Source organism: Poecilia reticulata, linkage group LG18, assembly GCF_000633615.1.
Source record: "Poecilia reticulata strain Guanapo linkage group LG18, Guppy_female_1.0+MT, whole genome shotgun sequence".
Taxonomy (NCBI): Eukaryota; Metazoa; Chordata; class Actinopteri; order Cyprinodontiformes; family Poeciliidae; genus Poecilia; species Poecilia reticulata.
The window spans coordinates 10,553,306-10,571,753 of NC_024348.1; the positions used below are offsets into that span (position 1 = coordinate 10,553,306).

At 44.1% G+C, this 18,448-nt stretch overlaps 2 protein-coding genes across 2 annotated transcripts in view; both read right to left on the reverse strand.

Moving 5' to 3' along the window:
* Positions 1 to 42: 42 nt before the first annotated feature.
* shbg (sex hormone-binding globulin) lies at positions 43 to 6,573 on the reverse strand. Its single transcript, XM_008435422.2, has 8 exons — positions 4,511 to 6,573; positions 3,249 to 3,346; positions 2,945 to 3,134; positions 2,722 to 2,883; positions 1,260 to 1,416; positions 925 to 1,061; positions 623 to 827; positions 43 to 459 (listed from the first exon to the last, which is right to left on the reverse strand). The coding sequence occupies exons 1-8, from the start codon at positions 4,598 to 4,600 to the stop codon at positions 326 to 328; spliced, it is 1,173 nt and encodes a 390-aa protein (XP_008433644.1). The 5' UTR covers positions 4,601 to 6,573; the 3' UTR covers positions 43 to 325.
* A 1,465-nt stretch (positions 6,574 to 8,038) lies between these two features.
* zbtb4 (zinc finger and BTB domain containing 4) overlaps positions 8,039 to 18,448 on the reverse strand; it is a 29,149-nt gene continuing 18,739 nt past the window's right edge. Inside the window, exon 2 of the mRNA XM_017310515.1 lies at positions 8,039 to 17,022. Within this exon, the coding sequence (XP_017166004.1) occupies positions 11,586 to 17,006 (5,421 nt within the window). The 5' untranslated portion in view covers positions 17,007 to 17,022 and the 3' untranslated portion in view covers positions 8,039 to 11,585. The remainder of the gene's footprint in view (positions 17,023 to 18,448) is intronic.

Consider the following 18,448-nt stretch of genomic DNA (forward strand, 5'->3'; position numbering starts at 1 on the left):
CTCACATCAAGCTATGATGTACTTTATATTTAAGTGTTTTGGTTTTTTTATTTGCTCTTTTTTTTTGGGTTGTTCAATTTTAGTCAATTTTGCAGCCGCATATTGTTTCTCTGAGTTAAGTTTGTATCTTAGGTTGCTAAAAAATATATATTTTACATACAGACTTTTTGTCTGTTATTTTGATTTATACTTAGACATATTGTTTTTGTTTAATTAATCACACTATTCTGGAAATAATTATCAGTCATCTTATTTTTATGAACTACAGACACATGAAGTCCTTAACAGCCAGCATCCTGTCCTCCTCCAGCCCCTTGCAAGCTTCCTACACCGGGCAGCTGTGTGAAGAAGCTGACATGTCTTTGACAGCTGAATCCAGATCTAAATCCTTCAGTTGGATTTTGATCTTCTCCAGGCAGCCTCTCAGGAAATTGGAGCCAACCATATCTTTAACGCCACCTGAGGAGTGAAAAATGGAAAGAACGCATTACAGTTGACTTCTGTTAATTGTTTTTTTTCTCCCCTCCTTTCCTGGCTTCAACATCACCAACTCGCAGTTTGTCTTACTCCGTTCTCTCTTTATGAAGAGTGAAACAGGATGCAAAGAAAGAAAAGCACACACCTAGAAGACCTCCAATGGCGAGACGCCCCTCTCTCAGCTCCGTCAGATATTCGGGGGCACTCAGCGGATCATAAGAAACTACCTCTGTATTCGCTTCATCTAAAAATGTAACCACTTGCACCGCTTTCTCAAAAAAAGTAATCCTCAGCTGCTTCATAGCGTTTGTCAGAATGTGTTTTTGCTTCCTGATAGTGAGATGAATCTCCTGCAACCCAGAAACAGAGACACAGAAATCCATTTTTTTTCTTCCTTTTTTACAATACAGATATATTCAGAAATCACTGAGAAACATATTCACGCACATTCGTGCTATTATTGGCTTCCACGACTGCCAGCAGCTCTCCTTGTGAGGACATCATGCTCAGAATGGTGCCCTCCATCTTAGTGAAGTCCCCCCAAAATTCAACTCTGAAGCCAAGATCTTTCATCGTTTGGAAAACTACAAACAAGCGGGGGGGGGGGATAAATCACACTTCAAACACAATCATCACTGAAACGCTCTCGGAGTTGTCAGCACATATTTCCACCTAACATCTGGTGTTGAGCGCAAATACCCCAGACTAAGCTGAGCATGTCAGCACACGAGTGGGTGCTTGAGCTCATCTGCATCTTATATAATTCAGTGCGGCGTCACCACCTGAGGTGTTGAAAACGGCGAATCCTTCGCCAGCGAAAAAGCTGCCAGGTTGGATGTTCTGGTGGCAGAGCCAGAGCTCGTCGGCGTCCGCCTCCCAGGGCATGCTGAGGTTTAACCAGTGGCCTTCGCGCACGCAGCCGTCCATCTGTGGCTCAAACTGTAAATAAACAGTCAACAGGGCCTTCAGAGGAACGCGGCGCCTTTGTCACGGTACGACAAACTTCAGTAAAAACTTCAGGGGTAAAAAAAACCCCAACAAAAACAAACAAAAAACATGGTTTTCATTTTTAGCTTACTCTGAAAAGTCTGCGTTTATATTTCATCCCCTTTATTCTACAGCCCTTAAAGAAAATGAAATGCAAAACACTTCAGAAGTCATCTAGTAGTAAGTAGACTCTCCATCGGCGTGTAATTTAATCTTGGCATAAATCCTGAATGTTCTGTGAAAACCTCAGAGGTTTTTCACAGAACATTGCTGAGCAAACAGAGCAAAATCATGGAGATCAAAGAGCGGACAGGTCAGAGAGAAAGTTCTGGGGAACCTTAAATACACTTTGGTTTAAAAAAAACAACAAAAAAACATCCCAAGGCTCGAACAGCTCACTGTTTAATCTATGATCCAACAAGTGAAATAGTCTGACACAAATGCAAATCTACCAGGACGGAGGAGATGCTTCTGTGCAAAATATCGTTTTTATATTGATCTTATGTTATAAACCAAATTTCTATACACAAAATGTTGTTTTGTTTGAAGTATTTTTAAGCAAGTAATATCATCAAAATTACAGGAAATAAAAGCTTGACATTTTTCACTCTGAGTGTAATGAATCTACGTATTATATGAGTTTTAATTCCTCAGATGAGTGTGGAAAATATTGACCATTTCTGCAATATTGCATTGTACCTGTAGAGTCATTTTGATGGTTTCCACAACTCTTACTAATGTGTTGGAATAGCCAAAGTCCAGACTTACATTAAATTGAAAATCTGTTACATTACTTCAGAACTGATGCTGACAGTTCTGACAGGTATCTTGCAAAAGGGAATTAACAAAAACTTCAGTCTCTACATGTTTAAAGTTGGAAGAAACATGACCCAAAGGACAGGTGGATGTAATTGTAACAAAAGCCAACTCAACAAAATATTGACCCAAAGGGGGTTGAATACAAATTCAGGCTACAGTTTTGCAGAATGTATTTGTAAGAAAAGATAGAGACTCATCTTCAAACTCCAAAACATTTGGAGAGCACTGTTTAATAGCAGTCAAAAAAATATTAAGATATGTGCAGGAATCTTTTTATGACTGTTTGTGAGGACCCTACTGTTTAGGCTTAAATCTTAAATAAGTCCAACTAGTAAATCCAGTAAAAAAAAATAAAATAAATAAATAAATAATAAAAAAAACCCATAACCAGGTGAAATAAGTTTTCTTGACAGTTCCAGGGCAGTAAATATAAACTACCTCAACGATCAACTTGTCCTTGCTGGTCAGGATCCCACCAAGGGCCAGTCGAAGTTGCCCGGAAATGACCTCCTTTGTCTGTCTGGAGTGCATTCCCACCACCAGTCCAGGCAGGCCGTCCACCTCCAGAATGACAAACTTTCCCCGGTTGCTCACATCCAACTTCGAAGGAATAGAAAGTCATGAACTGATCCCAAAAACGAATATCTTACCGGAAACTCACCGTGTGCCACTTCCCGTCGTTGAGCTTCGGACCCCCTGTCACGCTGACTTGCACGTCTTCTTTGCTGATCTGCATGAGGGGGAACCCTTCTTTCAGGGACAAAACAAACCAGTCCTCTCCATTTTTGGTGTCTCCGTAGAAAATCACTCCCTCGGGGTCGAAGGTCCGGAACTGAAAGGTGGACTTGATGCTGCGCGATGCGGACAAAGGAGAAACATGGCTGCCTAATTCAAACGTCATAGTTGCGTTTAAGAGGGAAGCGTTTTAAAATCTCCTCGTAATGCCGTGACAAAGTCCTGCTCACCTGCGGATCTCGGTGAGGTTGGCTGTGGTGCGGATCAGCGGCCTCCAGGGGTTTCTCTCCTGGCCGAGGTAGATGATTGAATCCCCAGATACCTTTTTCTGGAGGGCACAGGCAATCGTGACGATAAGGCTCTCGGCTCAATTAACACTAATGCATTCGCTCTGTTTCTGCACCGTGAATGTTCATTGTGCTTTCCAATCAGATATGTTGATCGATTAGAGGTTAAAAGCCTGTCGATCAAACCCAAAACATAATTATGCCGTAACAAAAGACGTAAGGGCAAATTGGTAATAATGCCCCGTAATACGGTACTGAATCAATGTTGATGCCATTTATACACACAGGTGAAGCTGAAATAGTGGAACTCAACAAAAGGAAAGACAACGAAGACGACAGCAACCAAAATAATAATTTGATGAATTACTTCAAATAGAAATATTTGCATAAAAATATTTGGAGATTGGATTTACTAAATGATTTATTCTTGGTGTTGGTAAGTAAAAATATTGTTAAGAATAAAAATGTGTTAGCCTCTTTTGGAAAAAGGGAATTGTGTTTGGAAGACATAATAGCTACTTTTCCAAACTGATGACTATTATTATGCTACTTTCAAATTGAATAGTCTTTTTATCTGTCTGCATTTACCCATCTCTCTGTATTTCAGCTAATATTATTTGGCCTAGGTTTAGTAACAAAAAACAAGAAAAAAGCGAAGTCCCTTAATGGACCTCATGGACCCATTGACTTGTCTTCAAGTCAATGGGTCCATGACCCATTGACTTGAAGACAAGTCAATGGGTCCATGAGGTCACCCCTGACCTCATGACTGTTAAGGGGTTTTAAAATCAAGTGCAAACATGCACACATAAGCTAGTCAAAAATCTACCACCAAAAAGAATGTCACAAAATATCTTGATAATTTTTTTCCCCTCTCATTTTTTTGATGTAAATTGAACAAGTTGCCTTTTTTGAGTGCACTGTTGACCAAAGTCCTAAGTCTAAACAAATGTCTCACTCACTTTAGCTGGCCCACGATGAGTAAATTAAAGTATTTCAGGCCCATCTGCACCAGGTTTTTTTTTATATATCATAATTTATGCTTTGACCATCAAACTTTAATTTTAACTTTCAATTTAAATCTACAAGCTTTTACGTAACTCAGCGGAGAGTAAAACTAGCACACACTTGCAAACAGATTTAAAGACATCATTCTCACACCAAGCCTTGGACACACATAATCCTCAAACGACAGCATTACATACTTTACCGTTCCCCTGCCCATCAACTGTCCATCCCATGAGGCAGACAGCTAAGAGCAATCCAGCTGCCACTGCTTTCCAAAACACGGCCATCCTTCTGCCTCCCAGTCCTCCCAGAACGCACTCTCTAAAGCCCCAGGGTGGTCTTGGCACTCTGAGCTTTCTCGTGGGATAAATAGCAGGGAGATTGCCACAGTGTGTGTGCGTGTGTGAGTGGAGCGTAGGTGAGTGTTGGCACACTGTCACGGGGTCCAGAGGGCAAACGGAGAGCGGTCAGTGCAGGCGATCGATCCTCTGGAGGAAGAGCTTCGGCCGTGACTAGTGTGGTAGTTTAAAGGTTGGTAGGTGGGAGTAATGCAGCTCACAGTATATAAAAAAAAAGAAAATCAAAACTGTTCAAATAAAAGTTATGTTATGTTGGTATTGCTGATAAAACGGAGCAAAACCCACATTTAGATGTGTATTATATATGAAAAAAACAACAAAATGTTGAAATCAGGGAGATTAAAGGAACTGAAACGAGCCTCCAACTACCAGCCGGGGTCAGCGACCTCAGTGCGACCACTGGTGTGTGTTTACCCATGCCGCAGGAACCTGATGCACCCACCTCTGGCTTCTGATTCGTCTGTGTGCATGCAAGACTTGAAGCCACAACGCTCTGCTGTCTCCTTTCTGCTTGCTGGATTCCCCTCGATACCATCTCCTTCCAGGAAGCCTGTGATAACTGGAAAGTACTGGGAAAAGAGCAACTGACATACAAACAGCCTCAATCTGCTACTCAGCTGCTGAGGATTAGGAGCTGATCTGAAAATGTCAAATCAAAGCTGAACACAAAATTCTTCCTCCTCTTGGTTGTTTTTAATAGCGTAACACCATTTGACCGATCCGACGTCGATAAAAGTGACGGAAGGTGACGGCGTTGGTGTAAACAATACCTTTATTGATTGTCACGCCGCTGTGCAGCTTTTATAAAAATAAGACCTGAAATGCACCAGAAATCGAACATATTCGTTTTCCTCTGTCATTTCGGTGCATCACCACCAGCATCTGCATTGACAGCATTTCTCAAAGCAGCCGCTGTAAACTGTAAAAGCTGGGCGATAACCTGCAAAAGCAAGCTGCTTGCTCAAAACTGATAACTGATTCCTTTAAAGCAAGTGCTTATGTCAATGAAAGCGTCTTCATCATCAAAATAAAAAAGCCCTGTCGCCATGCCTACGAATGAGGCTGCCGGATGGCTTTGTCATGTTTTCATTGTGAAAGTTCACTCAGTTTTCCAACACAAAAAAAAATCAGATATTGGTGAGTTCACCTAAAAATTCCCATGAAAGCACTGCACAGCCATTTGAAAGTCATGCTAAGTTAAACATTACCATATTTAGAGAGGTCATTGAGTACAACAAACTCAGTGTTTATACTTTACAATTCCTTTACAGTTCTACCGTCGCTTTGGTGAATTTCCCAAATCGTCCTCCGTGTTTGCAAAGCAGTGAGAGCATTTCTCAAAACAATTTGTGCAAATATCAAAACACCATAAACTACCTGCAAACATCAGGATTTGATTCAAAATCCTTACATTATCTCTAAAATGTAAATAAAGGTGTCAGTGAACATGTTAGCACCTCAGAACGATCAAACGGGTGAAATGAAAGCGCAGTCTCTCAAAATGAATACAAATTTCTTTGATCGAAATCTTAAATCGAAAGATTTGCTGCTGTTAATCAGATTTGAAGGTTTCTCTATCATAATGAATGCTTCTGATATTGAAGTGGGCGGAGCTTTTCTTGGGTTGGTAGGAAAGGGGCGGGGCCAAAGGTTTTTGAAACGACTTATTTTCCAGACACCAAAAATACATGAACTTATTAACATTTAGCCTAGAAGCAAAAGAGACCCAAATAGATGTACAAAACATTTCTAATCAATAAAAACTACTGGCATGTTCTTCCATCTTTCCCATTTTGAAGAGCGGCTAAGAAAAACAGACTTCTGTGACATGTTTTATTTAAACTCCTGGGAAACAGAAAGTTCCTAAATACTCTGGCTAACTTAGAAAAAGAAACTAGAAAGAAATGCAACAAAATGTTAAGAGGTTCCATGAAAAAGAAAAAAAAAATCTTAATATAGAGGTGAATAGGTGTACCTAAAAATAATATTTGGACTTTTTTAAAAAATGTTTTTATAGATTACAATAAAAAATTTTATTTATTTCCCAGTTGTTTTTTTTTACACATCTTACCAGGACTGCTAATACTTGCAGTGATCACCCCTTAATAAATAATATCCAAATTAATCATTAGAAAACGCCGAGGTCAAACGACAAAGTTGTAAACTAGCATTTAATGGCAGAAAATCTTGCGTGAGCCGTTAAAAAAAAACAAAAAACAAGTCCAGACGAGCTCTTTTTATTGGGTCATCAGGTTAATACTTTATTTTGTTTGATTGCAGCAAAGAGAAAGGAAAAGGAGACAGAAAACAAGGGGAGGAGGGAGGAAGGACAAGAAGAATGTCAGAAAAAGGAGACTACAGACTTTGGGAGAGCTGTGGCTACAAGCCTTTGTATCAAATCTAAAGACAAAGTCGTCAGGCAACATTAAAACATCTTTTAAAAATAACATTAACATATTCTGTGGGCTCTATATGGCACAGTATTACCCTAGACATGTACACGATATTGAAACAGTTTAGCCACACTCCTACATCTATGAACAGCTTCATAGCGGTAAAAGCCATGAACTCTATCTCCAAACCGTATGAAGAAAACTCTCGTTTACCGTTTGAATTTCTTATGCCATAACAAGGCACCTTAGCAGTTGAAATCTGGCAGATCCACGTCTTACTATAGTTATTTAAATATCAAAGCGGAGGCACATTCATTTGAACTAAAACATACAGTAAATAGTTGTATATTACCACCAGATTCCAGTCCAGTCACCACAATACGTCAATTTTGCATGCTTTTGGTCTGTTTGATAACCATGATGGCAAACTATGGCATAAGAAATGGGCCAAAAAACACAAACGTGTCCATCTACAGGAATGGCTTGAGACAGTGTACTGGAGACAACAAGGCTTTTTATTATTAATTTAGTTCATTGTTTCCTTTTTCTTTCTTTTTTTTTTTTTTACAATGAAACTTAACTCACAGAAGAGTTCAAAAGAAAAGATAATAATAATAATAATAATAATAATAATAATAATAATAATAATAATAATAATAATAATAATAATAATAAAAAAACAGAAACAGGTGGCCGATAAACTGCCAAGGGATACGCTGCTCAGGCAGATTTATTTTGGTTTTTCGTATTTGCACAGTCACACACTCTCGCAAACTCATAAACAAAACAAAAAAAGGCTTGTAACCACACCGGAGGGGATCTGTGGCGCTCCCCTGCAGTCGGCCACATTGTGTTATTTAACACCTTTAGTCAGAACCAACAGAGGCATACGTGCACACACACACGCACACGCACACACACACACACACACACCGAAGTACGTGTAGTTTGTTTAGAGGTGCAGCGAGCTAGAATGTGCGCAAAGACAGAGGTGGGGCTATGGAAAAAAATACAAAAACTTTTAAAGAAAAGGGGCCATTTTTCTTCTGCAGCCTAAAGTTTGACAGCGATATGGAAGATCAACAGAAATCCAGAAAACAAGGAGTAAAAAAAAAAACAAAAAAAAAAAAAAACGTAAAGAAAACCTGTGCACACAAAGCCAATTTGCTGAGGATATAAACAGTTAGGAAGCGAGTGTTGCTCATGCTTTGTGGATAACGAACCCAAGTTTACTGACATGTTCCTAGGACTACTGTATATATGCATACCAGACGTTATACGGTTCTTCAACAGGTTACTTGTGTCAAAACAAAGGAGAAAAAAAAAAAGGAACTGAAACCAACTCTACCATTAATGCAGCTGTACTTCATTAACCTCGTGACTAAATTTACATTCATGTTTTTAAGTTTACTCCCCTTCTCCTCCCCCCATCACTCCCCCTCCGTTCACTGAAGCCACTTCCATCTGATAAGAGGGCTAAACAACAAAAACAACATAGTTTAACAAAAACCAACACACTGAGAACTTTACACGTAACAAAAAGGCCCCAGCAGGGCGTTGGGAGAGTTTTGGCCCATCCCTTTGGCTGCTAAGCTCAGCCTTTTCCTACCTCTTAGTAAATGACACAGGACACAGATCAGACCTTTTCCCAATCTACCCCTCGGTATTAAGGGTTTGTGGGGTTTTTTTAATTTATTTTTTTATTCCCCAGCATCATTTCTCGTTGGATCCTTCTGATTCAGAGCCCAACAGTTTTGTTCCCATATATAATCGTCTTCCTATAAAGAAATAAGACAATACCCTAAATCCTTCCTGGTTGCGAAGATTGGGCCTTTTCCTCTCTCAAGCAAGAGGAAAACAAAAAACAAAAAAAAAACCCTACACAATACAAAAGCGGACTGGTCTTTATTCTTTTCCTTTTTAATACCTATTTCAAAGAAATGAGATGAAAAATGGAAGTGCAATGGTCTACCAGCCTTTCTTTTTTTTTTTTCTTTTTTTTTACCCAGTGGCCAGCTACATTTCCAAAGCAGCTACATATGTCTCCTTTTAAGTGACCACTACTTGTCTATTTTGTGCACATAAAATATAAACTATTGTAAATGCTATACAGATCCTACAGTGCCAACTTGTCACATAGTCATCAGGTTTGTTGACACCTAAAAGGACTGATCAGGATTTTTTTAACGAGGTTCTCCTAAAACGATATGAGCACTTTTTTTTTTTTTTACCTTATGGAGCAGATAACTCTCTCACTGTCGTCATCTAGTATTAATCCAGATTAGTTTGTCCCAAAGGCCGACGCTGATGTCTAGATCTACAGTCTCAGAAACGCGATCGCGGTTTTTGTGAGGACTATTAATCTCTAAATGATCGTCACATCTGCATTTGGCGATGGGCAACAGAGAAGACTTTCTCCTACCTACACAGGAAGTGTAGGTAGAAGAAAGTTCGTCACCGATTCTCTTCCTGTGTGAAACATGTTCCAAGAACTAAAGCGTTTCCAGTCAAGAGTAAATTGTTTGCAATTTCGGAAAATGCCAAATTACAGATGTCTACGCTGCCCTACTTTTCTATTTTGTAGCACCGACGTCGCACAATCTCCATTTTGCACGTATCCTACCAGAAGCTATGAATAGCAAAACAATGCAAGATGTGACAAAAGCATGAAATGTACAATGTTTTCCCCTTAAAGAGAGTGATTTGTTCACCCTTGAATGGATCACTCTCTTCGCTCGCTTTCAGGTCCGTCATGTAAAAACAGCTTAATTCGTGCGCATGACTGGTACTGGTAATCGCTACGTCTGGTTTTTGTTGGTGTGTAAATATTGGGAATGAACTGAGCGAAAAGGACAAAAGTAAAAAAAAAAACAGAGAAGGATGATAGTTTTAAGACACTTTTTCTGCTCCGGTAAAAGTGATACAGAGAGCTAAAAAAAACAACAACCCAGAATCAATAAGACGCACTGAAATGTTACACTTCATGAAAGCTGTATAGTGTTTTTTTTTTTTTTTTAGATAAAAAGCAGATGATTGTCGAAAGCATAAAAATTACTTTTAAAACGTCACTGAAGCTCATGAAGCGCTTAGCCAAACTAAATTTACCTCAACTCCCCGTTAATGAAGGGCCTAATAAAAGTTAACGCATTTTGTTTTAGTTCTTATTGTTAGTAAATAACATTGCATTTAATAGTGTCTACTTTTGTTTTATATGATTTAAGCAGAGTACAATTTGCTTTCATTTAGAAATTAACTCAATAAAAAAGGGAACATTTTGACAAAAACTTTTCTGATATGTAAAAATAGCAAACAGAGCGATATGAAACTAGATCAACAGATCAATAATCGCTACTTGATAATTCAGAGTAATAATCAAGTAGTGAGACCTGGAAAAATGAGATTCCTGAAAAGGTTTAGAGAGTCACAGAGATAAAGATTAATAATAATAATTTTAAAAAAAGATTTTGCATAATGCAGTCATTATTTAAACCGAAGTTCTTATAAGACAGAAAAATCTCCTGCGCCTTGGCCCCTCTACAAATTACTGTGTTATCTTCAGCTTCTGGGTTCAGATAATCTTCATTTTAACAAGATGCAGACACCTCGAGAGATATCCAATGTCGATAAGATATTAAGTGCTCATAAGATTTTAACAGAGCCCCGTTTGAAAAAAAAAAAAAAAAAAATCCCAAACTATCTCTTCAGGAAGCTCAGACGATCTGACGCTATCATCCACTCCCATCCAGCCATAATCTGGACTTCCTAACGATCTGGATATGAGGAGTCGCCTCTAGAAGCACTTCTACACACTGACCTACAGTAGCTATTCCAACAAGAGTGGGAATGCTGCAAGAATCTCACATGGAATGGTCTAGATTCACTCATCCACAAGTACTCGGAAATACACGCACAGTCATACCTGCTTCAGCCAAACACCGCATGCACAAACTGCCCTACGTATATATGCATGTACGTGCTTGAATACAGCTTTCACGGACAGTATGACAGCAGGAGAACCCTGCGTTCCCACGCCCCCGTACAAAAATACGCTCCGACTGTGTCGCTTCACGCCCTATCCGGACCCATACAACGCCTTCCCTGAAGATCCTCGTCGTGTGGCAACTGTAAAGGGAAGTAGACTGGACTAATTCTCCAAGCAACAAACACCCTGTTAGCAGTTTGTATTTTTATATTATAGATATAATAACGAGTCAGAGAGGAAAATGAATCAAGCTCCAGAACAACAACACACTACAAGAGAACAGGAGAGGGAGAGGAGCAGGAGTAAAAAAAAACACAAAAAAAACCAAAAAGGTGGAGAGGCGACACGTCACTTCAACGTCGGCCTCTCCACCCTGTTTCTTTACTCCGTCCCCGCCCCTTCGCACAGACTTCTGTAATGCCTAGCTCTGATCTCTGCAGAATAAAGTGAGCCAGTCAGCACGGTGCCCCTTCCCCTCCCGGCCAGAGCAGACAAGGTTGTCCTGTTTGAGTTACGCTCCTTACAGTGCAGCTGTGTCCTACTGTTTGCTGCCGCTGCCATCTCGCTGCTTTTTGCCACTGCCGCCGCTGCTGTAGAGGCCGGGGTTTGCCACGAGCGGGTGAGGTGCTGCGCCCATGTAAGGTCCAGCAGTGGCTGCGTAGTTGAAGATGGTGGGGAGGAACGGCAGAGGCTCCACCTTGTCCCCTCCTGGCGCCATCATGTTCAGAGCCACGGGAAGCGCAGCCAAGTTGTAGGGGTAGGCTAATAGCTGCGGCCCGTAGAGCAGCTGGTAAGGGTCCGGGTAGAACGGCAGCTTGCCGAGGTCGCCCCCGTCGGGTACGATGACCTTCCCCAGCGGGCCAAAGGGCAGTGCTCCAGGAGGATAAGTGGACATGAGCAGGTTCTCCTCCTGCTTCTTAACAGATCTGTAGCTGTCTGGCACAATGAGTGGAAGGGGATAATCCTGGGTCGGGTAGTCAGCTGGGGTCGTGTCCCCCTGCTGTGAATCTCTGGAAGAGAAAGTGTCCTGATGGTCCGGCTCAGGCGGCTGGGAGGCTCTGGGAAGAAGCAGAGCGTGTGCAGAGGGGCGTTCAGCGGCACCAGCTGCTCCGGTGGGCAGCGTCAGCCTGTCGAGTCCTTGTGAACTTGACTGAACCTGCCGGCTTGCCTGAGCCTTCAGTCCAGTAGTTGAAGGGGGGCGGCAGGGGGACTTAGGAGTGTGCCTGCGCAAACAGGGTCCATTTATAGTGGTTTGGGTAGACATATGCTGGGGCGACGCTACAGGGCTCAAAGGCTCTTCTTTAGGGACAATGAGAGCGGTTTGCTCCTGTGGAGAATGAGCAATCCTACAGATTTTCTCTTTCTCAATCTCCATGTTCCTCCTCCGTTCCCTCTGTCTCTCCAGCACTAGCTCTGCCTCCCTTTGCCTTTCGATCTCCCTCTCCCGAGCTAAAATAGAGGACATGGTCAGATCTTGTGCTTCGTCGGGAGAGGGACTCCGGGACAGGGACTGGACTCTGCGATCTCGGAGCAGAGGCGGTTCTTTGTAGCCTGTGTGTAAAATTGTACTGGTGCCACTCTGCCGCTCTCTGTCGATAATGACCCCATCCCGTCTTGCGAATCCCCCTTCAGAGTTGGGAGCTGTTGTCATGGAAACAGGGGGAGCAGCAGTGGTTATTCTGGTCTGTGATGTCATGGGCACATTCGGAGAGGTGTTGTTGGAAGTCACAAAGTGCAAAGGGCTGGCTTTTCTGTGGATCTGACTGTCCAGGCTTTTCTTAATTGGCATGCGGTAGTCGAGACAGTCAGGCCCGTTCATGACGAGCACACTCTGCAGTGACGAGGGCGTGGCAGGTGGGACCTCAAGCTTGGTGGGCATGAGGTTAACGGGACTTCCCGATGGAGGATCTGCGGTTTGTGGTATGGGCTCTTTCTCTGGGGCGGTAAGTGCAAGCTGTGTCAGTTCAGGTCCTTCACTTGAGTTTGATTTCAGGCGTTTGCTTGTAATGTCACTTGGATGGTCGCCGTGCCGCTGTGATGCCAAACAGTCACCGCCGCTTGGTAGCTCTGGAGGTGAATAGCTGATAACTGAAACAGAAAGAGCACTGGGAGTCTGTCCTTTATCAATCTCTGGATCTGTGCAAAGAGATTCAGCAACTCTTTCAGGGGGTGTTGCCTCTGAGTTGTTATCTTCTTTGTCTCTTTCTGGAGAACTACTTAAGTCGTGACGTCGGATGTGGCGAGTTAGCGCCGACGATGTCTTGCACACCTTGTGGCACTGCGGACAGGTGTGTCTCGATAAGGCTCTTCTGCTTAGACGACTTGGACTGGAATTGCTGCCTCCTAGTCCAAGCGGTCCCCCTTTGTCGTCGTCGAACTTTGAGATTTCAGGCATGGATTTGATCCCGACGCCTGCCGCTTGCTCACCACATTTAGTGGTCACAGAGGACGCCTCAGTGGGTTTAGGATGCTGGGTTTTCTGGTGGTCTTCCAACTTTTCCCTTGAGGGGAAAGTGGCCCGACAGAAGAGGCATACAAACTCCAGCAGATGGCTGAGCTCGTGTTTGTCTCGCTTCCTGGGACTTGAGAACCAGCGGCCACATGTGCCACACTCTGCTGCATTCCCATTAGTCCAAGGCCTCCTCTTTATTCCTGTGGGAGCCACTGAGGTAGACAGAGAGGGCTTTGGAGAGCACACAGGGGGAGTGGAAACCTCATGACAGAGCTCTTTAACCTGTTCCTCTACATCCTGTTTTATCTCCTTTAAAGGGGAAGAGAGATTATCCTTCTTCCTTTCCTCTTTAACGTCCTTGTTAGGTTCAGACAGTTTCTCAGCCTCCTCAGTTGTCCTGTCCTCCTCCTCATCTTGTGATTTCTCCGTTTGTTTATTCAGAAGCCTCTTCAGCCTCTCTGCCCTCCTCTTGAGTCGGATGGAGCGCTTGTACTTGAGTTTCCGTTGCCAGTTCTTCACTCTCTGTAGATGTGCCTGGGCCTTTTTCTTAGGCTTGTAGGAGTAGTAAGGTCGCCATAAATTATCCTCCATGTCATTGTCACTGTCCTGCTCCCGCACCCCCTTACGAAAGAAGTACTCCCTCACCTGATCGTTGGACTTGGACCTTTTGTTCCTGCTTTCTTGCTCCTCCATCTCTTCCTCGTCTTCTCCTGCTTCCTTGTCCCCGACTTCTTCCAGGCCTGCTCTGCTTAGCGGGCGGTGTTTGTGGTGGTGGTGGTGGTGTGAGTGGGTTTGCCGTGGCTCCTTAAAGGATGACGTTTCACTGCGTTTGATTTTTGGAGGAGAAATGCTCTTGTCTCTTTTAAGGTCCGTCTCTGAGATGCTGCGCTTCACTATGGCCTCCTCGCCGATGCGCACAGTTATCTGACACAGTGGCCCTGATTCTTTGGCCTGTGAGCCTCCAGATGCTGACGCCTCCTTTGGGGCTGCGATTGCACTCTTATTGTGGGACTTGCGGGGTTTGTGAAATGCTCTGCCTATCTCGGTGTCATGTCTGCCCTTCGAGCCCTCGTCTGTTGTGTCTGAACTGTCTCTGGACCTCTTTCTGTGATTATCTGCATTATCCCTTTGCTTTTTGATTGCTTTAGGACTGCCTTTTATTAAAATCTGACTGCTACTTGTTTCGGGGGACGGGCTCGTTACTGGGCTTTTCTCGCTTCCAGAAGTAACTTGATTGCTGTGAACAATGACTGAGGATGACACAGCTGCTCCATGAACTATAACAGAGGGTTTCGTGTGTCCATATGTTATAACAGAGGGCATCCCTGCTTCTGTGCCTCGACCTGCTTTAAAGGTTTTGAGTTTACTGCTACTGGATATTTTGAAACTGCCTCTCTCCTGCTCTAACTCCAGGGCCTCGCTTTCGTCTGTCCTAATTTGGGGCTCAAGCGCAAGCTCAGAGAGGTCTCTGTGCTCAGCAGCAAGAGAGATTGGGAAGCCATCAGGGAAAGCATCTGGATCAGGCTTTAGACTCTGAGGGGGGGCTCCTGCAATGATGCTCTGCAGGTCCCCGGGGCCCAAAGCACAGCCCAGGCCAGACATGGAGAGGGAGGGGGCATCAGCTGGTGGAAGTAGAAGGCCATTATGTAAGCTGTCACTATAGGTCTTGTAGGGTCTCTTCTGGGAGCGCATGGGGAGAAGGCGGTAGAGCTTGAGGGCGTTTGCTTTCTGTTTATAACCCCCATTAGCCGTCTTTTCACTGGAGATCAGGCTCGGATTAATCCCGTGAATTGTCTTCTGGTGTGTCTTGAGGTTGTAGTAGGTGGCGAAGGCATCCCAGCAGAAGATGCACTGGTAGCGGCGCTCTCCCGTGTGCCACACCTCGTGCTTGGTGCGGTACTCAGCCAGGGCGAAGACCTTGTCGCAGTAGTGGCAGGGGTATTTACGCCTCCATGAGTGAACGTTGGAATGACGCTTCAGGCTGGACAGGGTCATGTAGGAACGTTCGCACACGGAACAGAAGTAGATGATGTTGCCGTCCACCACCTTCACAAAATGGTTCTCATCACCTGCCAGCAGCTCCGTGGCTGCTGCGTCACCAGCCTGGATACGCGCCAGGAGGCTCCGCACTTTCTTCCCGGGCCGTCCTTTGCTGATGTCCGTCTGTCCCACAATCACTCCCCCTTCCACTCTCACCTCACCGTCCTCCAGCGGCTCCTCCTTTGGCTGCACGGTCAGGGACGAAGGGCGCAGGCCTGGCACCCTGCAGGAGCCCTCGTGGGATTGCAGTCTCTTGCTGTGGATGAAGACTTTGCCACAGTAGCGGCAGCTCAGGGCGCGGCTGCCACGATGCAGCCGCATGTGGACTGTGAGGGAGGAGGCTGAGCTGAACAGCCGATGGCACACGCCACAAATCAACTCCGGCTTCATGCTGTCGGGAGGGGGGTAGGAGGACGGATGGGGGGGTGCGGTAAGACCTTCGGAAGGCGGGGGAGGCGGCGGAGGCAAGGGTGGAGGGAGGTGGATGGTTGGCGGATGAAGACTTGGTCTGTGGGGACTCCCTGTTTTTCCGACTGGCCTCCCTGTCAGTTTCTCTCTCCTCTCTGCATCCACACCTCTCTGATAGGCCGACGTGCCAAGACTGAAGAGGATCTGGGCCGTCTGAGAGGGCGAGGCCGTTCCGTTGGCCACTCTGTGCCTTTCATCCCACCCGTCTCCACTAAAACAGCCTCCTAAAGATCCACTGGAAGCTCTTGGGGGTGACCTGTGAATTTGAGAGTCTGAACTGAGTTTGGAGCACTTAAGAGGTGGCGGGGATTTCAGGTCCTTCCTGATGAACGAGGTCATGGGCGAGGAGGAGGAGGAAGGCGAGGAGGACGGAGAGCTGTCGGGTCTTGGGGGCTTAAAGGGTCTGTGCTTTACATCCATGGTGGCGTCCAGCTTCCACAACGACCCCTTGTCTGAGCTCTTAGAGGACAGACGCCGCCGGTGGGGGGAAGGTGAGGATGAGGAAGAGCTGTGACAGTGGTCCGGTGAGGTCAGCGAGGTTGGGAGTGGTGCGGCGCTAAGCGGGAAGCTTAGGGTGATTTTTGCATTTTTAGGTCCCTCACCCATGTCCTCCAGCTTGTCGTCCAGTGTGGCCTCTACGCGATATCCGAGTCGTTTCCCCTTCATGTTCAGTTGCTCGGCTTCCTCTTCCTCCTCTTCCACAGACTGAGAAACCACACCAAGACTGTGGGCAGGTTTAATTAGTGGTTCGGTCTTGCTCACACTGTACAAACTGACAGGTGAATGTTGAGCTGGGTGACGGGTGCCGAGGGTCACCAACGGTGGAGGTGGGGAAGACAAAGGTGACAACTGCCGACTTTGGTGGAGGGCAGTGTCCTTAGCAGCGGCGTATGAGGAGTTGCAGAGGGGAGCGAGGCCCGGAGCCAGACGTTGTTCTCTCAGATGTTGCTGAGTAAGACCCGCGTGGGGGGGGTCCCATACCTTCGCACTGGACACCATGACCAGTCCCCGAAATCTGAAAAAAAAAATCCCAAAGAAAAACTAGTATTAAAATAAATAAACCAAATCAACTTTTGCATCAGCAAGAAGCATAATAACGAAGAAAGCACATTTTCTATTTCAAAATGTACAACATTCACATCAAAATCTCCCAATTCATAAAACAAATTTGGCAAAAAAAAAAAAAGGGTCAATTTCATAATACTGATTGCCTAAATGTTTTGCAGTATTATCCACACTAAATATAGACGCAATGTTCTTAAAAAAAAAAAAAAAAGTTAAACTTTCATCAGTGTTTTATCAGTGCTTACAATATTAGTATCTCATAAGACTGTTGTAAATGCAGTAGTTGTTTTGTATGCTAATGTAATAGTCAACCTGCTGGAAGCAGTTTTCCCCCACCTGCCACAAATTAAAGTGACCAAGATGCTAAAGGTCACAGAGGGCTCAAAACACCCTCTGTGTGAAAAAGAGAGGAGGCAGGATTTATAATCTGGAAAAATGTTTTCATACTGCCTGCTAGCCTCACCCATTATTATACATATATCTTCAATTATATTTGTCCACACTTGGAAAACAATCGAATCAAATTGCATACTTTTTATTTATTTATTTTTTTTACACCAGACTTTTTAAGTCTACGTAAAAAAAAAAACCCTACAAAATCGAGTCTTCTGCACAAGCAGTCCCGACCCAGATGAAGCTTTTTTTTTGAAAGGCAAACAAAATGGTCCATGAATACTGAACTCCAACTGCTCAGCCGGGATTGGTGAGTGAAAAGAGGCAGAGGGGTAGGGGGAAGGAATGAATGTGCGGCGGCGCTGGTTTAGATTTCAGCGTGCCAAAGCCAAGCTTTCAGAAACGCATTCCAGAGATCCATCTTTCTCGGGCTGTGACACAACATTCCCTGTGCCTAATTGGAAGATGGTTAGATTTAATCAAGATTCCCCCAGAATAGTACGCCGACTTAGATCTGGGACATTGACGTTCATAAAAATAGCTCAGCTCCCTGTTTGTTTAAACACGTTTCTTGTTAGCAGTTGGTTAATTGTGCTAGGCATGATTCTAAGCATTGATTTACCAAGGTGGAGATAGCTAGTATTTTCTAAATCTACACCAGTCTGCTATGATCTCCTTTTTCTCATCCAAACGCTGTGCTGGTGGAAACAGTTTTAGCTGCAGACACACACAGAAGACACGTCAGTCTGGTATTGTTGTTTGGAAAAGGGTGCATACTTCTGGGTGAGCAGATCGGGGGAAGAAAACAGACAATATAAGGCCCATAATGATGCGACTAGAATAAAAATCCACAGTCATGCTTTTCTGCCTTCATTTTGAAGCAGCCAAGCTGCCAGGAAGGCAGGCCGCTGTAAAATTCCACAGGCAGCCCTGAACAGGCAGAAACTAGGTCAGCACTGTTATTGCAGAGGAGAGAGGAGAGA